The 26181-nt window shown below is 42.4% G+C and overlaps 1 protein-coding gene across 8 annotated transcripts in view; it reads left to right on the forward strand.

Moving 5' to 3' along the window:
• The first annotated feature begins 2169 nt into the window (after positions 1-2169).
• The window catches only part of NFIB (nuclear factor I B), a 179895-nt gene continuing 155883 nt past the window's right edge, over positions 2170-26181 (forward strand). For 5 of the 8 annotated variants that reach the window (XM_075739504.1, XM_075739509.1, XM_075739508.1 and 2 more), the window contains exons 1-2: positions 8660-9368; positions 15578-16109. In XM_075739504.1, the coding sequence (XP_075595619.1) occupies positions 9339-9368; positions 15578-16109 (562 nt within the window). In that variant the 5' untranslated portion in view covers positions 8660-9338. Of the gene's footprint in view, positions 2288-8583; positions 9369-15067; positions 15181-15577; positions 16110-26181 lie in introns of those variants that run through there. The other 3 variants (XM_075739505.1, XM_075739506.1, XM_075739507.1) reach the window with 3 other exon arrangements.

Consider the following 26181-nt stretch of genomic DNA (forward strand, 5'->3'; position numbering starts at 1 on the left):
TTGAATCTTTGTCAGCAATCACAACAGCAGCACCAATATTAAACTTACGGAGCAACAAAAAACCTGGACATCTATCACGAAATATTGCCAAAGTTCATGTAATAAACTCTGTCATGTATTGATGACCAGAGCAAATCGTTAATTGTGATTCTCTGACTCAAAGCTTGATTTCTATAACAAAGGGGAAAAAAATAAAAATCAACACCCGCAGATTCCCTGTGGTATGGAGAAAGGTCTGCTCCCCACTCGACTGACTGGCTATCATAAAGTTTACAAAATCTGTGCTACACATAGCACGAACAATTGTTTCCCCCATTGACTGAACAGAAAAATCTGTAATTTAATTATTTCTAGGTTTGACTTCTTCATGAAAGAATCAGAAAAATAAAGACCAAAAAAACCACAGTGATTGTTCTTAAGTTTGAAAGCTTAAGTTTCTTTTTTTTTTTTTTCCTATTTAATGGCAATTCGTGATTGATTTTAAGAGTAGAATGTATTTTAGCAGCTTAGAATGTTTTTCTTGAATCAAAGAAAAGAAAATTGACTTCCTGAGAGGCCCCCATGTTCCCGGCAATGGTCTCCAAGCAATTATCAGGATTCTTCAGAGTTTGTACTCAGCAAAGAATTTTAACAGGAAGGGATGTATTTGTTATCATCTGACTGATTAAAACTCTTCACGCACTTTCGCCTCGTGCAGTTTTATTTATTTCCTCGTAAGTGCCTTAATTCTGCAGGAAGTTTTAGACGTGAAATCCTTCCTCCGCGAGGTGCCTTACTGCCTCCAGGTTTGGGCCAGGGAACAGCGTCGGTCCCGCAGGGAGGGAGCAGCACGATGCGACAGTCCATAGGCGGCATCGGAAGCCGTGAAATTACACAACCCGTCTGCAAAAGCCTTTTATGAAAATGCGTGAAGAAACGTACTTGTCAAACGTGGACCGTGAGGGCTAAACTAAAACATTTTGGTTATTTTTTTTCAAATTCTAAAATGCGATGGCAAGCGATTTAACTCTTCCGCTCTCCCAGCCTACGCTGATCCTCCCGTTCAGGGCACGGTGCCCGCCCCCCTCGGCCGGACTGTTGTCGCACCCTTGGCCCCTCCGAGGGGACCGGGCAGGCGGTGAGGGACTCAAACACAGCACCACCGCCACGCGTCTGCTCACCCCCGCCCGCCGCAGACTTCTTTCTCTCTGGCAACTCTGCCCGAGATGCAGCCTGCCGCTAACCCGCCGCCCGCTGCCGCCCCGCGGCGGGGGGGGGTTGGCAGCACTGCCGACCGCCGGGGCTACGCCGGCTCCCGGCGCCGGGCCCCGGGCCGAGCCACCCCCCCCCCCCCCCGCTCCCCCGCCGGACCCGCGGCCGCCGCTGCCGGGCGGCCCCGCCACCAGCTGCCTGCCCCGCCCCGCCCCGCGCTCCCCATTGGCTGGCGCGCTCCTAATATGCAAATGAGCGCGGCGGCCCCGCTGCGTGCGGCAGCCGCCAGGCGGAAGCGGAGAGCTGCGCTTCCCGCGCCGGGGGCTGCGGAGGCGGCGGCGGGGGACCCGGGGGACCGGCGGCCGCAGGGGACCGGCGGCCGAGCAGCCCATCGCCGAGGCGGCTAGGCGCCTCCGGCCGCCGCCGGTAGCCCGCCCGCACCACCCGCCTACTCTTCGCAGCGCCCGGGGTGGGGCGGAGAAACGTGTGCAGTGACGCGCAGAGGCAGCCTAGCCGTAACGTGCACGTTTACATGTGTATATATGTCTTTTTTGTGTATATAAATGTTTAAAACAATTGAGAATTATTTTTTTTTCTTGGACCGCGTTCAAGACAGCCGTCACCGCAACGTGCTTTCCAGCCCGGCAGCTCAAAAGAGGAAGGAAGACTGCGAAGGGAGGAGGAGGAGGAGAGGGGGCGGGGGGCTGCCCCCGGGCCGTGACTTTACCGCCTTTTCCCTCGCTCCAGCCAAGAATTGTCGTCCCGTTCGGTGTCAAGCAAAAAAGCCGGCAACAAAACCAAAATAAAACCAAAACAAAGCCGACAGCCAGCCCGAGCAAATAATAATACTGCTTCCCCCCCCCCCCCCCCAAAAAAAAAAGACAAACCCCAACAAACAAAAAAAATCCCACCCCAAAACAAAAGGCAGAAGGCCACTTCTGGGAATAAAAAATAATAAAGAACCCCAACAGAAAGACCCAACACACCGAGTCCTTGAGGAAAGATTTGTTGTCTGGGAAATGTGAAGCCAACGGCCTGGTGGTGTGTGTGTGACAGATTTCAAGATCTCATTTATTTAATGCAATACACGGCAATGGTATGTGGTGCTTAAAATTATTTTTATATGTATATTTATTTATATATTTTTTAAAAAATTGCTTGACTCTTGTTTTGTAATTCCTCCAGGCTGAGATTGTGTCTCTGTGGTTTCAAAGTGGATGTTATACCCTCTTCTTACATGCTGATATCACTTCTGCTTTACAGGATGAGATAAAAGTGGTGGATTGTTTATATTTTGCTTTTTTGGCAGCTTTTGTATATGGGTCACACTTTTATGCCAGGAATCAGTTGATGCGGGTTTGCGTCCAAAAGTGCTGAACTTGGCACATTTCCTGCTTCAACTTTCCTCCCCCTCCCCCTTCTTCTCTGGCAGACAACTATCAGTTAAATGCTGGAAAGGATTAATGCAAATGCTACTTTATTTGTACCTCACAGATAGTTCTTTTTTTCTCTTGTTGCTGTTGAGATTGCTTCTTCGCTCACTTTTAATATAATATTCTCTCTCTGGCTGTCTTGGTGGTTTTCGTAGTTAATGGACTGCAGTGGTAATGCATAATGTTGAGGAAATGGCATTGCTGTTGTGTATGGTCTGCTCAATAAATTGTCTGGAGCCTTGTGCTGGTCTCTTTCACGCTATATTGCAGGATGCAGTGTTCGGGTGGCATTTCTGGCTTGGTTTTTTTTTTTAAAGTTACTTTACAGGGTTTCTTTTTGTCCCCCCCCCCCCCTTTTTTTTTTTTTTGCCTTTTTTCACTGCCGTTTTGTTGTGAGACCTGTGTGTGTATTTTAATTCATTCCTTTCTCTTGCATGTCTGTATGTATGTGTGTGTGTGTGTCTGTCTGCTTTCCCTCTTGTCCTCTCTTCGCCTGTGTGTCTGGGCCACATTTTAATGCACAATATCCCATCCATTAAGTTGTGGTTGAATGCAGAGTGTGTGAGGACTTGGCAGCTCTCAGGTTGAAGGGGGCGGGGAAGCCAGTTTCGACTCTGACACAAGATGCCGATGTGGCGTGATCTGAATTATTATTAAGGCTGCGAACATGGCCATCTTCTCCTCCCGCTGCTGGAAAGCGCTGCCATTGAACTTGAGACGGGACAGGCAAGATCTCCAACTTTTTTTTTTTTTTTTTTTTTTTTAAGTACAGTAGCTGGCAGGGAAAAGGCGCCAAAACACACAAGATTAACTCGTAACGTTCTCTGAAGCGGTTTTGAGCTGCAACCCTTAGGATTTTAACTTTGAATCACGAGAAAAAATTAAAGCACTTTTTACAATGTGAATTTGGGACATTTAAATCCAGATTCTAGACACTGCCCCCCAATATTCTCAAAATCTGGCAAGTGATACAAACTGTCAGAAAAGATGGTGCCAAAATTTTATTGTTGTTGTTGCTGTTTATGTCCGAGTCATTTAAGATCAGCAAATGTGAATTTTTAAAGAATTTACCGTATTTGGGTAACAGGGTTTCATGCCTTTGTAAGGCTGAGAATGTGACCCGCAAGTGAGGACAAAAACTGCACAGTTGTGTAACTCAAAACGTTGTGGTTTACAGCATTACACTTGAGGTTTGATGTTTTCATTTGCTGGTTTGGGAGCTGTGGAAAGCTCAAGTATTATAGTCCCCATCAAACCATATGTGGACAGGGGTCAAGCATGTACGCCATTTGTATGTATGTGTGTCTCTGTATAGAATCACCAGTGTGTTTCTTTACTTCTGGTTGTATATATGCGCACTGTCTACCTGATCATACGTATACACAGTTTATATACAGTGTGTTTCTTCTGATCATCCAGAAACAAAGTGCTGGTAAATGTTACGATACATATATATGTGTGATACTACACTGACTTAGAAGTTTTACTGATTTTTGTTTGCATTTTAAGTCATAAATACCTTAGAATTCAGCCACATATGAAATGTATCGAGACCCCACAAACCAATGTATTACCAGTTTGCTTATTTAACCAGTTATGTTTGTTCCCTAAATGTTTTCTACCCAACTTTCTGTGCATATGCATGCGTTTATGTATACATACATGTCTATATGCACACACAATACTCCCGTACATAAGAAAATTGACCAAGACTCTGTGTATGTCGAAGACGTGAAACTTTAGTTTGTAGTTTAATATGACGGTACAAGAAGTCTTGCAAGGCATGGAGAGTAGTCATACAGATAGAATTGCCATTAAATAACACTATGATAATATAATATGGTTTAGGTTACTTGTTACATGTAGTTGACAGTAACTATACTATAGTTGTGCTGCTCTGTATTTATGTATGTACCTAAGTAATTGTACATCTAACGGACATGTGTGAATGGCATTTTCTAACAAAGAGTGAAAAAGAAGTTAACAGTATTTCTAGTAAACTACATATAGAAGCAGTGTAAAGCTTGTATCTTGGATCACAGAGACCGCTTAAGTAAAAGTTTTGGGGCTGGTTCTCAGATACCGAATCTTTTAGATTAGATGCCCTATGCCAGAATCAATTGTTTCTGACTTTCACAGCTGGTTCTCAGATACCAAATCTTTTAGATTAAATGCCCTATGCCAGAATCAATTGTTTTCAATTTTCACAGAGAGTACTCTGTGAATTTTAATGAAAATTTGATTTCGTATAAGTTATGTATGTGTATATTTAGATATAGTCAACCAAACTGCCCGCTTGTATCCTGAGAGAGTCTTAGGCTGCACACTGCATCATTAGCAATACTTTTCTCTTTGATTTTTGATACATAATAATAATCTTGCGCTTCAAAACTTGAAACAGTTGAGCAGTTGTCCGGCCAAAGGGCATCAGCTGAAGTTCTGCTTTAGGAAGGATATAGGTGGCCTAACTGGCCTTTCCACTTTTTAGTGTTATCTCTGAAGTCCAAGGGCTGTGCCGCTTCACAGCGTCTGGCCCAGTTTGTGAGCGTTGTCTGTGAGGGAGGGAAAAATTAGTCTTTCGGTGAAGGTCTTGCATACCAGGATCTCTGGCAGAAAACTGCTCTGGGGAGCTAGGGTGGGTGGTGAGGAGTGAGCCCACCTGCCCGTAGTGTCATAGAGCCTTTCTGGTTCTTTCCTGAGATGAGCTGTCTCAGACCCTGCTGCTTGGGCAGTGGATGTCCCTCCATCCCAGCCACCCTGGCCAGAGGTGGGGGGAGGCATGGGGGGGGCACGGGGGGCAGCCCCCCTCCGGAGGGTGCAGCTTCTCAGGGAGGATGTTTCACACACAGAGCAATTGCCACTTACTGGTGTGAAAGGTGCCTTTTCTTCATGAACGCGCATTTTTGTTGCGTGAAGTTTTCTAACACCCGTGTGCGTGTGCCCAGCTGTGTGTGTGTGTTCAGGCATGTGTTAGCGCTCATATCACATCCCACCTGAGGGCAGGATCCCTCCGGCTATCCTGGCCCCGTGGAGGAAAGAACAGCTCTTGATGTCTCTCACCAGGAAGGTCAGGTGGTGACTTTTATTTTCTTAATTGCCTGCATCGAAATGATACCTGAACTTGCAGATACGGTGTGGAGGTTGGCATAGCTCTAGCAGCTAGGACAAAAAGCAACTGTCCCCCCTTGCAGCAGTAGCAGGGGTTTTGGTGTGTGGGGTGGGAGAGAAGGATTTTTTGGGAGTGGGGAGTTAACACCAACCAGGACTTGAAAGCAATTGAACCACTTTCCCACAAGGTCTCCCTGCATGCCAGGGCCCAGCCACTGTGGCTGCTGTTGTTGCTGCATTAATACCATGTTTCTCCAGACTAACCCAGTTCTCACATACCTATTTACGTACCTGTGAGAGGAAGTGGTAGAGAGTTGCTCTTTTTTATTATTTTAATGGAGTTCTTTCTCCATTCTGGAAAGAATCTTTAGCTTGCTTTCCTGTGAAAGGAGCTGGGGAGGGTGGAGGGAGAGGGGATGGGTGTGTGCGTGTGTAGGGTTCTCCCAGGACAAAGCCTCCCTCCTGTACGGGTTCCCACTGTGATTGACCAGGAGGAACAGAGCTGAAACAAGCCTTTTTAGGTGCCCACTGCAGTCTGTTTTCACTGATGCACCGGGGGGCCTGTGAGTCAAACTAGAGGGAGACCCATGGCTACCTGCAACCATGCCTGCCTTGCCTCCTAGGTCACACAGAAGAGAAGATGCTGCTTCAGCCATGCTGGCCAGGCAGCTCTATTTCCCCTAGGATGTCTTCACATGCCTGCTCAATGCTGCCCAGCAGACTGGCTCTGGGGAGGGTCTGTCCTTGCTGTGATCCCCAGCAGTACTATTCTGGGTGGTACTGGCACATGCTGCAGAGCTGGCTGGGCTCAGGAGCCCTTGTCCGCTCTGGGTAGGGATGCAAACCCACCCTCAGCCACCTCCTGTGGGGATACAAACCCAATCTCACCCTGACTCCAAACCCCCTTGCAGTAGTGGGGGCTGCAGAAAGTGCCCAACTTGGTGTCTGTCCTTACCATACTCCATTTGTTTTTTCCTGCCTGCCTCTCTCCCAGGACCTTGCTAGGTGGCTTTTGCTTTTAGTGCGCAGGTCTCCAGTGCAAAGTGGTCCCTTGGCCAGGATCTGGGAGGGAATGGGGCCTCCTGCAAGTTCTGCCTGGGAGAAAGGAGACTTCTCACATCTGTGCAGCTCACAGGGGCAGCCTTACTGATGTGGCGTTGGGGCTTGCTCTGATCTTCACGGAGGGACAAAAGGGACGGGACGGGGGGGGGGGGGGGGGGGGGTTATTACGATTTTAAATCAGGTCCGCAATAATGGCTTGTTGTGTAAGAGTTCAAGCACTCCAAGAGGTGTGTTCAAGGACATCAGTGTATTTGTGCCAAGGGGAATGTCTTTTATGGTAAATTAACTCCAGTTAAATTGAGTATTTATTCAAAGGGAAACTCCAGCATTTAACGCTGGCGTTATCAGCTTTTTGCAGTGTCTGGGTAAAGGAGAAGATGATAGGATTTTGGGGGTATTCTACACCAGATATGAAAATAAATTTTGCTCATTGTGGTTAACCCCGAGTTTGCCTCGTCCCTTCTTGCCTAAGCATATGCTTTGAACTTGGCATTTATCAATGTGGTCTGTAGAAGGGAAAAACTGTGGCTGTTGCTTGAACTGTGCACATCTGAGAGAAGCCGGCAAGTACAGCCAGAAACCGAGCTGCGGGGATGCGGCGTGGATTCTGCAAGGGTTAACGCGTTGGGCTCTTGCTGTGTTCTTTGACATTACCTGTCTTGTACGGGCTCTCGCCTTCCCCCGCCCATCCCCCTGCTTCTTTTGGTTTGTAAATTTATGGGAATTGCAGCTGGTAGACTTGGCAAGCTCCCCTCATTAAGAGCCCTCTTTGAAAATGGGCTGTGTTTGAGCATTTCCCTAATGAGGACAGGACGGGGTTAAAAAGTGACCATTTCATGGTTGACTTGAACCTGCCTACTTTCCTTGATGTGTCGTTGTGAAATGCCTGACGTGAATAAACTCTCACTTCGGGCAAGGAGGAAGTCAGCGGTCCCTCCCGGACGCCGCCGGGGGCTGCGCACCGGCACGGGGAGGCGGCACCGGGAGGCAGCGCCGGAGCCGCTCAGCCGCTCCTTCCCGCAGACGGCTGCGGCAGTGCTGGGGCGGGGAGTGTCACAGGCACCGAGCCCCCCCCCCCCCCAGCCGTGCGCTGCATCGCAGCCCTCCTCGCAGGAACAGAAATAAGTTTCATTCACTACTTTCTCCCCCCTTTCCCCGGCTCCCCTGGTAGAAGCTGCCCCGGGAGAATGAAACCAGACCCCGCGCCCTGTTGCTGCCCGGGAGCAGCGACACATCCCCGCCGCCGCCCGGCAGCAGCCTGCGAGCCCGGGGACAGCAGTTACCGGCGCTGCCGAGCAGGGCCCCCCGCTTTGGGGGTGGAGTGGGGGGGGGGGACGGGGACGGAGCGGGCCCTGCCCTCCCCCGTGCCCCCATGGCGGGGCGGGGGCGTCTGAGCCCGCGGCTTACTGACAAAATCGTACCCCGAAAGGAGGAGAAGGAAAAGAACCTCCTGCAGATGGCAGCCCCCTCCCCCGCCGTCTTCCCGCCTCCCCCCCTCCCGCAACTTTCTCCCACCAGAAGAGAGGGAAAATGAGGGATGTTTGCAAAACGTGCTAGTTCCTTCTGCGGCGTTCGATGGTGATTAATAAAGAGGGAGGGCAGAGGAGGGGGGTCTGGTGGAGAAGGAATGTGTTTGCAGGAGGAGGAGGAGTGTAAGCGATGATTGTGTAATTAAATAATTAAAAAAAAAAATCAAAACTTAAGTCTTATTTGGAGAGAGAGCTGGAACGGGGTCCGGAGGGTGTAACCGGTGAATTTTTCAACTTCTAAGTTTTGCGGGGGGAGCGACGGACGCACGGCGGGAGCAAATCGGGAGGGAGAGCGAGGAAGAGATTTATCGTTTGAATTTTCAAGAGATCATTTTTATTACAGTGGGCGTTTGGAAAGCAGCCTCTCACCATTACCCGCAGAGCGAGGGCGGGCGGGCGGAGGGAGCGGACAGAGGCCGCCGGAGGAGCCCGCAGGCCGCGCCGGCTCGCTCCCGCACGCATGGTCGCTGCCCTGCGAAGTTTCGCCTGCCATCACTCTCCGGGATTTTCCTGCTCCGCTCCGGGCTGTAACCTTGAACTTTCGAGAGCGTGGTGACAGTGCCGTAATAACCCACCACCACCAACTTCTTAAAAAAAAAAAAAAAAAAAAACCAACAAAAAAAACCAACATAAAAAAAAAAGCTAAACAAAAAAAATCCTCCCGCCCACCCCTCCGCCCCCCCCCCCCCCCGAGTCCTTCCCCCCTCATCTGCAAAACAACCACCAGCAGCAGCAGCAGCAAAAGCAAGACTCCTGCGCCGCCGACTACAAGAGGGTTAAAAGTGTAGATTGGATTTCACCCCGGGAAATCTAGCACACGGAGTGAACTTGAATCTTTGGCTATTTAAGGAGGACTGGGGTTTGTTGTGAAGTTGTGGTGATCCAGTGCAGAGCCCCGTCCTGATTGATTTCATCTTCTTGAGTCTCAGATGACTGTAAAGTGAATAGATGAAATTATTCCTTTTTGAGGCTTTTCTTAGGGGCTCTCCGGGCAGCGTGTTCTCAAAGCGAAGTCATGATGTATTCTCCAATCTGTCTCACTCAGGTATAGACGCGTTTTATTTCATTTATGTGTCTATTTATTTATTTATTTTCACTTTTTTTTTTTTGTTAAAAATAATTTTTATATGTATGTGAGTTGTTAATGAGTCATTGCTAGTAGTCGTAACGGGTTAAAGCACAGTTGTAAGTGCTTGTCGGATCCGAACTCCTCTTGCAGGAGGGAATAGTAGAGAATAAACTGTACCAGGCCATTGTTTTGGGGAGATTCATTCAAAGTGTCACCCGTAGACAAATACTGTTAATTGTTGGTGCATAAGAAGTCAAAGGTTAACAAAATGGAAATGAGCATAATTACGCTAAAAAGCAGGTTTGCGAAGTATTGATTTGATTGGAATCAAACGATCTGCTCTCTTTTCAGCTCGCCAGTTTACGCAGTGTCTAATGAAAGGGTTTGAAAGGAAAAGTGCCGTTTTTGACAAAAAATGAGCGCTCGCCGGTGCGAAGTAATCCCGTCTCATGCTTAATTAATAATATGTAGCCTGCCAACAGCGAGGGCGATGTGAGCGGGGATGACCTAGCTGTGCAGTATTTTCTTGTTCGGTTATGCAGGGGCATGGCATCCCCCCCCCCCCCCCCCCCAGCTAAATTGCAATCGCGGACGAGCGTGCATCCTCCCGGCCGAGGGGAGAGATCTCGCCGTATTTTACATTCGCACTTGCAGCCGCTTTTCAAGCCTCGACGGCGGCTGTCACCGGGACGGCGGGAGGGAGCGGGGCGAAGCCGCGGCCAGCGCCGCGGAGATGCGGAACGGGGCGCGGGGGGGGGGGGGGGGGGGGCGGCGACGGCGGAGAGCGGGGGGGCAGCCCGAGCGGGGGTCCCCGCCAAGGCAAAATGCAATTTTTCAGACATGAGGGGGTTTAGGGAGCAGACTTGAGAAGTTCCCCCGGGTGCCCCAGGAGCGTCCTTGCCGGGCGTACGGTAATGGGGAGCGAGCACCGGGGCACCGGAGCCTGTTCCGCAGAGCAAACCCGGTCTGTAAAGCCAGGGAATAGTTTTCAGAAGCTTTTGTGAAAGTCTGTCTTAGGAGGATGTGATGTAAACTGATTAAGCGATAACTGCTTGCTTCCACATTGGTGCAACAAATAGCTAAAGAAGCATGAAGTGTGCGAAAGCAACGTCTCCTGCAACACTGTTATGAAGCGACCAACGATGCACTTATAGTTGCACTGTGAATAAATAAATATGATTTAAGTTATTCCACAATGAGAAGCATTGTAATTCAAAAGGACTGAAGTATTCATAAATTGTGAATGAAGATGGAAACAATGATAAGGCTTATTCAGTGATTGGATACAGTCCTGTAGCTTTTTGGCTGACACATTTTTTATTGTTTATATTTTGTTTGGCATCTAAGTGTGATTGACTTAGATATGGATATTTTCAGCAAGTAAACGTGAGCTGCAGTGGAGCAGGGCTGGAAGAGAGTACTGTTGAGATACTTCTTCAAAAGAGAAATCAATGCACGTAGGAAGTGTTTTGTGTAATAGATATGCACGTGCTTGTAGGTACACATATAGAAATAATTACTTATGGTGGAATCTGCAATTAGTAAAAATTAATTCTGTGTGGGTTGTCCATCTTGTGAAATTATTGACAGGCAATAAGACCTCTGCACCAGATTATAAACCTGAGAGTACAACTTAAGAAACCAGTTTTTACATTGGAAACACACAAATTTTCACTACCACCTCTACTACAGCGGGTAGTTAATTTTGTTGTTTCCTGCTATAATGACATTTTTTTCCATATGTTTGCTTTTGGGCTCACAGATGTAAAAGATTTCCTAATTCTTTACAAATCTGTATTAAAAGGTACTCAGGTGTACACAAAACCACAACATTGTCCTTCTACAGCCACAAATACGAGAAAGCAATTCCTGGCTTTTGCGCGTTGATAACTTCTCCGTAATATTTTACAATCACGCTCTATCATGTGCCATGCAGAGACAGTTCCCATTTAGTGGTACATACATGGAACACAGTTGGAGCAAGTTGATTTTAATTTGTAATCCTTCTCTACCTATTTGGAATGATAAAGGCATTTAAAAAATCATCTTTCCTCTCCATAAATTAAAAATTAAGATTACACTGGCAATGAGAATTTACACTTTGTGTTATTTATTTAGTTAAAGCAAAAGATTGATTAATCTTATTTTGAGTTGCGACTAAGTTAAAGTAGTACTACCAAAATTGTTCTCTCTATTGTGTTCTCTGTCTCTAGGGCTCATGCAGTGCGCGTTGGGTATGGTAGTGTATGCTCAGAAGAAAATATTTTGGTAGAAGTTCTAAACACAGAACACCTGTTTGGACCGAGCTCCTTGTGAAAGCAGTAGTTCAGTTTCAGTGGAGACAGTGCTGAAGCACCTTTTAGAAACAAGTCTAAAATCCAAAGTACAGCTTTAAGACAAACCTTCGCAATTCAAATGTTACCCATCACTCTTTCAATAAAAGTTTGGTGGGTGTAAAATCACTCCAAGGAAGAATGAAGACTTACTAAGCGCGATTTAATTTTTTGGGAGGGGGTCCTTTCCTCTCCTTCCCATGTGTCTTTTTCTCCCTGTTTTGGAATGAGTGTAAACTGCATTTATCTCTTTTGCTGAGGCATGATAGGATGCAGTTACCGCGTGCCTTTAAGTGCTTGGTCTCTTGTGGTATTTTTGCTGTGTTTTATTTTATGTTATGGTGGTCCAGGAAACTCAGAATATGTTGTCATTTTCTTTTCCACATAGAATATGTTGTTTCATTAGACACAGAGAAAATCCATGCAGGGAAATTGAGTACATGAAGTTTTCTCTATAAAATTTCTAGACTTCTGCCTGGAATATTTATTGTATGGTCTTCAGTTGAAACTTGTATGAATTGATACAAAGTTTATAAGAGTAGAACATAAGAGAAAGGTGCTGCATTTCCCCTTTACCTTTTTCAAAAAGAAAACCTGGCCTATCTATCATCATTAGATGACTTGTATTTTTTTCGTTTATTTACAAGCTACATAGATATTATATAGTGACTTCCATTTTAACTTAAATTGCCAGTGCACAACGGTTCACCTGAGTCATTTGATATGACATTTGAAAATCTTACCTCCATAAATCACTTTATTGCAAGAGCAACTGTGGCACATGGGTAAGTGCCACATAAAAAAAATTATTTCAATATTGCCTGTATGAATATTAAGGGGGAAAGAACCCAAATTCCGTAGATGGCTTTTTAGGAGGTTTAGTGGAGAACGTGTGTGATTAATTGCATATCTCCATTTTTATGGGCACTTCTTCTTGTCAAGTAATGTTTCATTTGAAAGGACTCCAGATGCGCAATGAATCTCTCAAAGATATCTGATAATATTGCTTTAGAACAGAATGTTCTTTGCTGTATTTCTCCTTCACACTCTTTCACATATTTTATATCTTTAGGACCTAATGATATTATGAAGGAAAAACCTGAATACAGTTTTTAAAAGTGGGGGTTTTTTTTGGTTTTTGGGGTTTTTTGGGGACTTTATTTCCCTCACTCTTTGAAAAGGGAACATTCAACCACTATAGATTGGAATTTAAGAAGTGGAATTTTTCTCTATAAAGTTTTCATAGATGTAAAATGCTATAGGTTATTATTAATAACACTATGTACATTACCTGAAGGCATAGCCATTCCAAAATAGTTTGTGATGTTGGTCTTAAAAATGAAAAATAGATGTGTAGTATTCTAGTAGTACAGAATATTTTTGCATTAATTTTATTGCCATTTTAAGTTACAAATGCTGAAGTCTGTTTAGATGTAGGGCAAATCATTGTATTTGGGTAAAATTTAATTTCTCCCGAAGCTCTTCAGCCCCCTGCCCCACCTTTAGCCCCAGCTGTTAGAATTTTCAAAATCTGTAGTAAATCTGCTTTATTCAGTCTAAAATGAAATTGTAAGGATTTGACACCGTGGAGTCTTTATGCTTATGTTTTTGATTTTTTTTTTTAATTTTATTTGAATACTTCAATTAAGATGACTTCTGTAGAAGGAAAAATAAACTTTCTTTAGTAGTTATAATTGAGGGGGGAAAAAGCATGGCATCAGAAAGCGTATGAAGATAGGGAAGTCTTATCATGGGCTGTGGTTACTCAGAGCAGTATTGCCTTCCCACACAAAGAACAGATTGTGGTTTAACTCTTTCCATGGCCTAGTTTTATGTGCCAGTGTAGTATCAGAATTGTTCAAATCTCTGCTGGAAACTACTAATCAGTTTAATTATTGCCTTTGTGGCTCTTTGTCAAGCATCATACTGTAAGGCAATTGTTTATGTCCTGAATTATCTTCCTGTATTGTCTCTCTCATCTGGTTTTTTTTTTTTTTTCTTTTGTTTTTTTTCTGTGAAGGTAACATGGTCATAGGTAAACGGCTTGCAACTTTTCTGTTGTTTTCTGTTTGATTTGAGGACAGTTAAAGAAGAGCGGTAACTAGAACTAGTGGGGGTTTTTACCATTCAGGAAATTTTGAAATTTGTTTGAAATTTTGAAGATTTTAAATATTAAATTCTTGTCATGAAGCTTCTACAATGGCAGTCTGAACTCTCTATAACTGACACCATTAGTTATACTTCCATCATTTTTACCTAATGGAGCTAATCAGCCTATTGATTAAACGTAATTCATTCCTTGTCTAACAGCGTAGCTAAAATATTAGTTTGTTAATTGTATTCTTGAATATAATTGTATAAAAAGGGTTCAGTTTTAGTTTGATTGTACCATGCCACTCTGTATGATGAGCAAACTGCATGGTATTTAAAACTAAATATACCTGCACATAGGAAGAAAGATACCTCCCCTAATATCTCCCTTCCAAACCAAAATACAGTAATGTTTGATAAGCAGATCACACTGTTCTAAACAGCAGATTTGCTCATGGAAAAGAGGCATTAGTTTTTTGGGAAAGGCCTATTTAGATATTAACGTGGATGTGTAGGATGGTACTTTAAGCAGACAAAATGAATTAATTTAATTGCTATAGGATGTACTTGTAGATGACAACTAAGCATTACCTCCTTAATGCAATCCGTATTGCTGCTAGGCAGAAGATAAGAACTTGCAGGTGAAGCCAGATGACAGAAAAGGATATTTTGGAACTGTAAATAAATTGCATGCATTTCACAAAAGCAGCATTTGACCAGCGGTGCACTCGTAATGTCACTCTGCCACAGCATGCAGAAACACAAAGAATGCAAAGTTTGTGCCAAGTTGCCATTTTTCATTGTACACCTCAGATTGATTTTTAAGGGGTTTAGAATAATTGCCACACTCATGTGATCAGTTAACAAATTAACTGACTCTGTGGGGCTTCAAAACCCACAGTGGAGCTGCCGGAAGAACGTAAATGTAATTTTTGTTCTCAACTTCATAAACTTTTTATTTTACAGTGTTTGGGGGTGGTGGGAGGAAAACCCGAAGAGCTGGAGGTACAGAAGCTTCTGTTCAGGATTTGTATACGACACGCTGTGTCTTTTGCCCGCTTGCCTTTACTGTATACTGGTTTCTCTAGTTACCACCACTGGAATGGTGCTGTTTCAGTGCTGGAATGTTGGACGTTTGATAAGAAAATGGATCAAGTTTAATGGCGCATGCTCTTTGTGCCACCAGCAGTCTCTTGCTGAGAGCATGCTCCAAAAGCGGGAACTGTGTGGCATTACACTGAGCATGTATATGCTTTGTGTTTCTGTGCCACAGAGAAGAGAAATGAACTGTGGCATTCGCCTCAGCCTTCTGAACGTTTCTGCTCAGATTTTTTAAAACCGTGTAGTGTCCTCTTTCTGCAATGGTACTTTTCTTGATGTTAGCTGTTCGCTCAGATATTTAAATGTTAGAAACAAAACATCTTGGTAGCATCTCTTTTAAATGATGTTGTCTCTGCAGCGTTGCGGGATGAAGTGAGGGGAAGCATACAAAATAAAATCTTCACATGGTTCTTTCAAAGAGTGAAATATGGGGAAAATGCTATTCTCTGTGTACTTTTTGTCTGCTGCCTGATAGCAGTAGTAATTGCATAAAAGGTGTTATGCAGAAATTTGCGTAAATTTTAAGTGTTTATTCTCTTCGTCCTGGATTTCACTTTAAGATTTTCAGAAACCTTTCTTGATGCTGCTTTGATTATGAGAACTTGCTGACTTTGAGTTTTCTTCTTCTCTTCTTTTTTTTCCCTCCACTTCTTTCCACAGGATGAATTTCACCCGTTCATTGAGGCACTTCTTCCACATGTCCGTGCAATTGCCTATACTTGGTTCAACCTTCAGGCTCGAAAACGCAAGTACTTTAAAAAACATGAGAAACGAATGTCAAAGGACGAGGAAAGAGCAGTCAAGGATGAGTTACTTAGCGAAAAGCCTGAAATTAAACAGAAGTGGGCATCCAGGCTCCTGGCCAAGCTGCGCAAAGATATTCGCCAGGAGTTCCGGGAGGATTTTGTGCTCACGGTGACTGGGAAGAAGCACCCATGCTGTGTATTGTCCAATCCTGACCAGAAGGGTAAGATTAGGAGAATCGACTGCCTGCGACAGGCTGACAAAGTCTGGCGTCTGGATCTAGTCATGGTGATCCTGTTCAAAGGCATCCCCTTGGAAAGTACGGATGGAGAGCGGCTCATGAAATCCCCACATTGCACAAATCCAGCACTTTGCGTCCAGCCACATCACATAACAGTATCAGTCAAGGAGCTTGATTTGTTTTTGGCATACTACGTGCAGGAGCAAGGTAGGAAGCAGATTGTCGTGTTTCTATGTTAGTATGTCAAACTCTGATTCCAAGTAGCCCCGTTTCCCCTATGGACTGGCTTCCAGTGAAACATTATTCTGTCTGATCTATAGACGTAATGTGGGTACATGTCCGTATGTAAATCGGCACGTATACGTTTATACTGACACACGCTCACATACATTCCTACAGACCTGTGTAAATGACATGTACATTTGACATACGTGCCTTGTTCTCTTTCAAGAGAGAGTGGGACATACCAAGGTAGTACTTTATTTCCACTGAAATTGCCTTTTTTTTTTTTTTTTTTGGTCAAAAAGTTCAATATATTGTGTAGGTTTTCCAGTTATTACTTAAGAAAACATTCTTCTTATTTTTCAAGTTTTTGTTTTTGTTTTTCTTTTTTTTTTTTTTTTTAGTTTCCTCAGTACTGTTAGATGCACGTATGTGCAATTGCACAATCACAATAAATACTGCAAATGTTTATTATTGTCTTTGTAGTTACAAATAATCAAGAATTAATCCATAAGCTGATGAACCTACTATCACTTTGAAGAGGAATTGTAGACTTTCTCACGTCTATAAAATAAAACATGAAAAACTTTAGCACAGAAACACTGCTTTCTAAATACCATATGTAGTCAAAATTACAGCATACAGTACTTGACGTTTTATTCATATTTTACATCTCTAGCTCATCTTACCTATCTGAGCTTTAAAACAAAGATCCAGGTTGTAATATTTTGAGAGAATTTTCCATGAAAAGCATATTTTCATAGTCACACTTGCATACTTAATTTTATTTGGGAGATAATTGAGATGTGGAAAATTGCAGGAACACTGTGGAAAAGCTTCTTAAACTTAGTTTTATGAAATGAAGATGAAAACAGGGCACCAGATAATCATGTATCAGGGGAAAAAAAACCCCTGCTAGTCATATTGCATAATTCAGGTAACAATATTTATAGGCAGGATCCCCAAAATTGTAAATGGCTGTAAGTAGCTAAAGGTTTTTTTCTCCGATACTAAGCCTTCTGAAATGCTTTTTCTCTGTGAGGGGTCATTTTTCATTTTTTCTAGCGATGATACCATCCGTTAGATGTCTTTTATATTGCTGACCGATCAGCAGTAATAAAGCAGTTCTTTTTTAGCCGCAGATCTCAACTAGGGAAAGTTTGACCGGCTGCAGATGGTGGGCCATTTCACAACTTGGCCTGGTGGTGGGCAGAAGTGGCCTGCAGAAGGGCAGATGGCAGGCTGTTATCTGATGCCCGGTACATAACTGCGGGATTTAGCTGAAAAACAAACAGAATGGGTTTTGTTAGTAACAAAAAAGTAAAATTGCGCATGTCTTCATTCAGTGTGTACTCATTCTTTGAAAGAACAGACACACAACACAACCTTTTTGTTTTCAGTGAATTTGTCTTTCAACATTTACTCACACAAATGGACCGCTATGTTTATGTGAACATAAAAATAGGGTTCCAATTTTTTGATTATTCATCATGAAAAAATATGGTTCATTGTTTTGGTTTATTTTTTCCCTGACTGCATTTTTTGTATTTTTCTCTCCACAGCAGTAGACTACACTTAGATATTTTGCAGCGACTTTAAGTAGCTACAGAGTCTGCTAAATCTGATTCCCAATAACATAGGAAGAAAGATTTCTTTGATAGCATTAAACAAAATAGTTTAATTACAAATAATTTGTACCTTTAAACTCCTTTTGTGAACAAAAATTCAATATCAAAAATGATATTTTGAATGCATATATTGCAAAACAGAGCTTACTGATTAATTCTAATGGATTTACCTGTCTCTAAAGTCAAAACTACAAAGGGAGGCAAAACAGTTTAAGTAGCTCTTGAGCCAAAGAAGCTGAGGTCAGAGTACTCTTACACTATGTCGACTTTTAAGTTGTTGGAAGCCACAACTTGAAGTGGGAAAAGGAATTGCAGGGCATAGCTGATTTTAATGATTTAAATGGATTGAGACTATGGTTTTGTTTTTTGTTTTTTGTTTTGTTTTTGTCTTTTCAAACACTTGTCTAATTAATTATAAGTGAGTAAGATAAGCATGCTGTAATATTATAACTTTCCAAGTTACATGATACTACTTTGAGAATATATTGGAAGACGAAGCTGGCTAATTTCTGTGTACCAAGTCACCCTTAGTAGACCCTTTTGTTTATTGTAAACTGCATGGATTTTGTATCTGTCCCGCTGCTTCACAGTAAATCTTCCATTAACATCTGCTGGCTCTCCCTTGAAGAAGTCATATTAAGTTATCTTTGTATTTTTTTCCCGTTTTGTCAAAGTTTGATTCTGTATCCTCATTGAAAGCAGGTTCATTGTGACACTTTGTAGTGCACTTGATTAAGAGCACCAGGATTTGCAAAAGATAAGCATGAAGCCAACCAAAATGCTGCATTATACACAGGCTGTTTTGCTTTTTATTTCTCTTTTGGAATATATAACCTAATAGTATCATGTAAAAACTAATCGGAGACATAGAAAGAATTAAAGCCCTGAACGAAATATGAAGAAAGAATTAGCACATAAAATGAATAAAGGGGCCAAGTAGTTTGGTTTTTTTTGTTGCTTTAAAAAAGAAGATTAGGGAAAAAAAGAGGAGGAAGGATAGTTCGAGTGCCAGTGATGGTTGCCAGTGGCACCAGGATTGGCATCAGACCTTCTTTGTTTAGCCTAGGATGCCTGTGATTTGTTGGTTGGCATCCGCATTGCAGTGCAGAGTAATGTTACAATATATTGACAATTTCCAGATCTAGAAGTGTCAATAATCCTTTCAGTTCTTAATAAAAAGGGCTTCTACTTCCATACGTACCTTGAAAGAAGAAATAAGGATCAACGTATGAAGTTCTCTCATTGACCAACTTCATCTGGTTCTACTTTTCACTCATCTCTCTCAGAATTTGTTATCTTTTCCCCCCTATTCTCTTTCTACTATCTTCTTCTCCTTTAGGATCTTAAAAAAAAAAAAAAGAAAAAGGGGCTTGACATAAGTTGCAATGCTACTCCTTTGACTGAAATGGAGGAAGAAAATGGGAACTACACGCTATGATAAATGTTTAACATCAAAATAATTCTTAATCGTAACACATGTCTACAGGGCTCTGCTTGTTGTGTATATTGGGTCCACACCTTCCCCCCCTCCCCGAGTTTTTAAAAAGCCTAAGCCTTCAAAATGGCATGAACGTTGTTTCTATTGACAAAACTGCTTTTTTTTTTTATTCTTCCCCCTGCCCCCCCCCTCCTGTCAGGGATCAGAGAGTGTCTATCGTTTGGTATGAAATGCATCTCAGTCCATAAAATCATTTGATGGTATTTGATTCAGTGCAGCGCTTATGCTGTGTTCCCGTTGCTACAAGAACCGCCATTTTGTTTGTCGAGTGCCAGGAGAGGGGGAAAAAAAAAGGCAGACAATGTGCTTGATGCCAATAATGGTTGCCAGTGGCACCGAGGTTGGCATCAGACCCTCTTTGTCTAGTTGCTGAATGCCTTTGATTCGTTGGTTGGCATCCGCATTGCAGTGGGCACATTGGAAAGTTTTTGACAATCAGTGAATGAAAGCCGCAGTACTTGTTTGCTGCAACAGAACCCAGATAGTATAAATCCCTTCTTCTGATAGATGTTTTACTTACTCTTACAATGGCTAATTAAAAAAAAAAAAAATTAAAAATTGCATTGCTGTTTTTTCTAAAACATAAAATATCCACAGCAATGTGCCTCATCTGCAGAATTCCTAATCCCCACGTCATCTCTGCTGTTTTTTTGCAGCAGAAATGAAATGCAAACTTGATGTTAGGTATTTCAGCACATGCTGAATAGTAGACCTTGAGAAATGCTTTGGGAGTTCAAAGGATTGAAGCAATGGTACATGTAAATGGTAAACATTTGTAAGTGTTTTTAATGCATGTGACTCTCAGAGTACATTTCTCAGATCAGTCATGTTACTGTTTACACTCTCCTTTGTCCTTGTGTAAGAGTGATATAATTGGGGGAGCCCGCATCTCCAGCTGTTAATAAACTCTGAAGTTGAGGGAAGGGAAAATCTTTTAAACTATCCGAGAAGGAGGGCAGAAAATAGATGCAGATGTCCTTAGTTTGACACTGTTCAGACACTCCTGGGTTTTTAACTTCTTAAACTATTAAGATACTGCTACAGTTCCAGCTGCATGAGTTTGTTACCAGGAAATCAGCAAAAAGACTAAATCATTTCTGTTGGAAGTTTCCTAGATAGTTAGCGTTAATATTGCTTTCTGGTTATCTGCTATTATCTCGTTAATTAATAAGAGGGATTAGCAGCTCTACCCAAAGGGCTGCACAGAAGGAAACCTGGCCTATGTGAGTCCCTGAATCGCCAGACTACGTCCTGTCTCTGGAAGGGGGGGGGGGGAGGTGGGCAGGAATAACAAGAGAAAGGAAGAGCAAGGAGGAGAGGGGGCGAGCGAGGGTGCAGGCTGGCTTCTGCAGCCCAAGGTGGGGGAGATCGTGGTGCGGGACCCTCCTGCCGCGCCGCCGGCGGGTCTCCGGGGCGGGGGGGGCTGCGCGCTGGGCTGCCCGCGCACCCGCCGCAGCAACACGCCGCCCGCCGGCGGCCTGCCCGGTTTTTGGGGAGCAGCGGGCTTCGTAGTGTTCATAAACCCGTTTTCACAGAGTAGCTGGGGCGCACAGTGCCGCATCCGCACTGATTCGGAACTGGTTTTACCCCAGTTTAACGCCGGCAAACCGGTGGTCCCTAACGAAACGGGCCTGTCGCTTCTTCACGTAAGACAGTTCTGGCAAGATGTATGCACTGTTTTTTGGAAAGCACGTCCTCCTTCCAGGAGGAATTGTAATTCTTTTTTTTAAACGTGTTATGTCCGAATTGCGGGAGTGGGTGGGTGAACTCTCAGTGTATCAATGGCTTGGTCTTTTTATTAAGCTTTTGGAGTTTCATGAATTGATTTTTATAGGGAGCTCAAATTTTGAAAAGGGTTTGTGTGGTCATTTTCATGTTGTGCTTTAGTTTTCATCTAGTAAGCGTAGCACATTCATGATATAGTAATATTATAATAATACTTGTCATGTTTTAAAATGATAAATAAAATTGTTTTGGTTAGTTTGCTGTGACTACAAGAAATTCCACTTAAAATCACAATCAAAATTATGTTTTAAGCAGTCTCCTTTCTGCGTAAGTCATATAATGGTCATATGTCTAAGTGTCACACTACCCAGAAGCGTTTTGGATGAGAGTTTGCATTTGTTGTGTGCTCTGATGCTTCCACATACAATTAATAAAAAAAATAATGGGCTTAGAAGTATCAATCAATCAGTTGACTTGCTAATTGTCCCTATTTCCATTAACTTTAATGATTTTCCTCCTTCTGAATATTTTACCTGGGAACATACAGTAGAACCTTTTACCTGTTTTGCAGGAGGATATGTCAAGGTACAAGGTGGTTTGTTGGAAATTACACAGCAAATTGTTAATTACACTGGGAACGACAGGAAATAGAGCTTATTACTGCCTGTACCTATAGGCGTCTAGGTGCTCTAGGAGCTTGTTATGGACACAGTGAAACAGCATGCTGATCCCTTGCGCTAAAACTCAATTTTGAATCAGAAAGCCAGCGCAGAAGCGGAAGCATAAGTTTATATTTTATCTGCTCTCCTATGAGAAGAGCTTTTTGTAATTTAAGAATCTGTTAGGGAATAATAAACCTTTTTAAAACTTTGAATTACTTTGAGCAATTCCAGTCTATTCAGGCATGTGGAAAATGCAATTTAAAAAAAAAACTTTTTGTGCCAACTGAAAAAGACACGGTATTAATTTATTTTCTAGCTTTCTAATGTAAAATTTTGGATGACTACTTTGTCAAGTATCTCTATTGCACTGAAAATTACAGGCAGGAAAGACATTTGTCATTAGGAGATGGAGGTTAATTCAGTGTATATACAGGCGTAATAATGTTTTTCAGTTTAGGATTATAGATACTTTGTTTATGAAGATATAGGATAGTAAAACATTTAAAAAGGTCACCCATCGATTTTCATTTTTGAGAATGCATATGTGTGAACTGACATTTGGACAGTAGATCTGAATAATTCAAAATGTATTTTTTTTTTCTTTTTAATTTTAATTTCCCTCAGAACAGGATTGCAGGTCATATGACAGGTTCATGAGAAAGGAAAGGGAATTTTCCGTATTTAATTTTCCTGTTGCAGTCAGGCATGAAATTTACATATACATTTTAGAAAGGAGCTTTTAGCTTGTTCTGTTTTTTCTTACCTTATACACCTAGGGGAGTAATTTTCACAGGGTTAAATGACATTAATTGTGTTTAAGACAAAATAGGCTTATGGTTAAATAAATTCTGTGCAACTAGTTGAAAATTTAGAGGTCAATGTTAAATTATGAATGACATTTAGATTGACAGAAAGAAGCTGTACAGTAAAGAATAGAGAAGAAAACAGAAGATTCTTGCTTCACAATAGTTTCAGAGAGAAGAACAATAACGGGAACAAAAAAAAAAAAAAAGCTTTTAAACTTTCAGTAAGGCCACTAATTCGTAAAGGAAATACTTCAAATAACAGCTTTAAGTTTCTTAATTTTCATGCATATTGAATTCATTGTAACTGTGAAAACTTCATTAAAATAATTAAGCACTAAATACCACTGCAGGTTGGATTTTAAAGTTTATTGTAATAGATTGCTGTCAAGTCTGCTTTGTTTTCTAGCTTTCCCTTCTTCCCTGCTTTTCCTCCTTCTCCTCCTCCTCGCTGCTAGTATAGTAATGTAGACATCTCCAGGACCGGTGGCCCTCCGAAGCTCTGGTCCTTGGAGGCGGCGTACCACAGTGCCAAGCTCAGTAATTCAAGAGGCTTCCTGAAGCGCTGCGATCCAGTCTCAACAGCAAGGTGATATGTTGCTTTGCTGTAATCACCAGGCTAGGGTGATCTCAAGATGAAGTTAAATGGCTAACTTAACTGAATAGGGTTGCTCCTTCCATTCTGGGGTGCAGAAGAAATCCCTTATCTCGAGACACTTTCCAGATGCTAAGGGAATGTGAAAAAGGAAGAAGGTCAGTGTGATTAGCCAGTTTGTTTGACAGATGTCAAACAAGATATCATTCGTTATAGGGAGGTTTCATGATTTTACTCTATCTCTCCTTTTTTATTTTTTTTAACTCTGGTGGAACTTCTAGAAGCAGTTGTTAAAAACCTGGCTCAGGGCAGTGAAGCATGGATTGGAAGAAGTTTGAAAGGCTCAGAAGCTAGTAAAGGGGAAGTAAATCTTAGATTATTAGCTTTGTCCAAGAGTGAAGAGGGTTGATTTGGGTGTGTATATTGTACTGTCTGGGAGCAGCGAGTTGTTTGTGAAGTTGGGAACATTCTTCTGGCACAGCTGTTAATCTTTTCCCCCGCCTTTTTATTTACAAAAAGATTACTTTCTTACGCTCTCCCCCCACCAAACTCTCCTTTCAGACAGGTTCTTTCCTTTTCTCAATTATATTGCACTTTTTTATTTTAAATAAATATATTTCTTTACCCATTTCTTAGGAACCTCATTATTGGTGTGTGACTTTTTTCACAGTTGGTGGGAGATGGGCACTTGAGACTTGGCTTTTGTGGGGGATTCTGTCTGAGGAAGGGCTGTCAGTCTAAAGCGCATTTGTCAATAACAGTGTTTTGGATGTGTTTAACCAGCCTAAGGACCAGAGCTTTTGCCTTTATGCCCCGTGACTCCTGTGTGTTACATCTCTTTTGCCCCCAAGCTCCTCCTCAAGTCAAAAAAGTGACTTAAAATTATAGGGACATTGGAGTCATTTTAACGTCAGTTTCCTCCTAACTACTTACGGTGTTTGGGACCTTTTAAACTACTTTTTTTTTACTCTAAGAAGTAGAATTGAAATAAGGAGAAGTTGCCATGATACGGCACTGGGGAAAGCGTGGTGTGAAAGCTTAGCTGAAGCCCATTCAACTATTGAGTGTTCTTTTCCCTCGGAGAAAACTTGCACTTCTTAACAGTAACTGCCTGTCTCCAGAGCACAAGGGAAACTTTTATGTTTTCCAGTGTCTTTTCATAAAGGCACCTTCACTAAAGGCATCTCTGTGGCTTTAAGTGGGCTCTTAATTATTTGTCCCCCCCTCCCCGAAAAAATACACATGGAAATTGAACAAAACGGTTCCTCTTTTCTTCCTTAGAGAGTGAACAGGAAAACCAAATGCAGAAATGGACAGTTAGTGAGCTCTGTTTGAGAAACTCAGCATGTCCGTCGAGAAATTAGGAAGAAAGATAAGTTTTCTTATATTGGTTTGACGCAAATGCTGTGCACAAGTAAGTATATTCTATATTATTTGCAGTTATTTGACAATTGAGAATTTTAAATATTTAGGTCTTGAACATACTGTTTATATATTTGTCTTCCCAATCTTCAAGTTATGTTAACCTGAGTTTAGTATACATCTTTTCATAAAGGATGAATTTAAACAAGTGAAAAATAAGCATGGACTGTTCTTAAATCGAGTGGTGTCTTTTAATTTTCAGTCAGTTATCTTGCCATACACTTCACAAGGTATCTTCTGAGAAGACATCGTAGGATTTATACATTTTTCATTAAAATAGAAACAAAGAAGTGTGCACATATTAGAATCCGACAGTTATAAACTCCAAGTGTTTAGAAATTAAATATAATTAAGATATTTACAGAGTCTATATTTTTGCTAGTGAATTACATTTGCCTAAAATGCCAAACTTTTTTCAGCCTTTTTTGATGAAGCGACTAACAAGGAAATGCTTAGGATTTGCTTAGAAGATTATTACAGAAGTGCCTTGTGTCTGAGAGATAGCAAGTGTATTTATTGCAGCATCAGTTTTCCATTGCATGATTAATGCCATTGAAAATTATGACAGAAGTCTTGAAAGGATGCTGCACTCCAGTGTCCCTGATTTAAAAGTGTGAAAACATCTCCTAGTCAAGACAACTTGTATTTTATTATTCTGACATCTGCAGTTTCTGGACGGATTACCTTAAATTTGTTATGCCATGTTAAAAGACGTGTTTTACGAGGCTGGCCTCAGCTCCCGGCCTTAGTGTCAAGAACCCTGCTACGTGATGCAACATGTCTTGTTAGGTTTAATTGACCAAAGCTGATTTGTTAAAACAATTCATTTGTGCTGTAACTCATGCCCAAGCCAAGTTGCTACCTGAATCTCTTGACCTTGACTTGTCTGGGTCATGAAATGGCTGCGAACTGCTTGACCTCTCCATTGTTCAGCAGCCGTGCCACTTCCTTTGGTTCTTTGTGGTAATCGCTGACAAGAAGACCTCGGCCCCAAATTTACACCCCAGTGGGTTTCGTGGTGTCCCTCCGGAGCAGCCGTGTCCTTCCTTGGATCTGCTCCTGGTGTCACCACCTTTTGTCTGCTGACAACGATGGGGACAATCTGACAGCCCTCCGTAGTGGAAGAGGTGGCAGGAAGATTTCTAGGGGGCTGGAGGGAAACTCTGTCCTCTCTCAGGCTGCAGCGCATTTCTCTTCTGTTGGGGTACATGGGTTTGCTACATTTTTCAAGGACAAACACCATCAGTCTTAGTCCCGTTTCACTGGGAGCCTTGTTCGAGTGGGATGTGCTGGGAAGAAGGTTCTACTTTGAAAATGTTTTATGATGAAAATGTGATGTGTATGCACACCACTTCGATTTTTAGGAAAACAGAGCAATCAAGATAATTTCTTGACATGAAACAGAGGAACATTTTATCTCAGTGTCGTAAGTGGCTATTTGATTTCCTTAGTATCAAAACATCGTTTTCTTAAAGACCCAGATTGTTTTCAAGAGCAACTGTCATCTCTAAAGCAAAGGACTTTACATGCTATGCTTGATGCAGTATCTAAACCTATCAGAAGGGGAGAAAGAACAGTCTTTGTTTTCTGCCTTTTTTTCCTCCTTTTTTTTCCTCCTTTTTTTTTTCCCTTTCTTTTAATTTCCTTTTTTTTTTTTTTTTGGTGAAATGCTTTGCTTCTAGGGGAAACTACTTGTCCTTAAGAATTACTCTCAGTGAGGGGGG

The sequence above is a fragment of the Balearica regulorum genome, chromosome Z, assembly GCF_011004875.1.
Source record: "Balearica regulorum gibbericeps isolate bBalReg1 chromosome Z, bBalReg1.pri, whole genome shotgun sequence".
In the NCBI taxonomy this organism is placed as follows: domain Eukaryota; kingdom Metazoa; phylum Chordata; class Aves; order Gruiformes; family Gruidae; genus Balearica; species Balearica regulorum.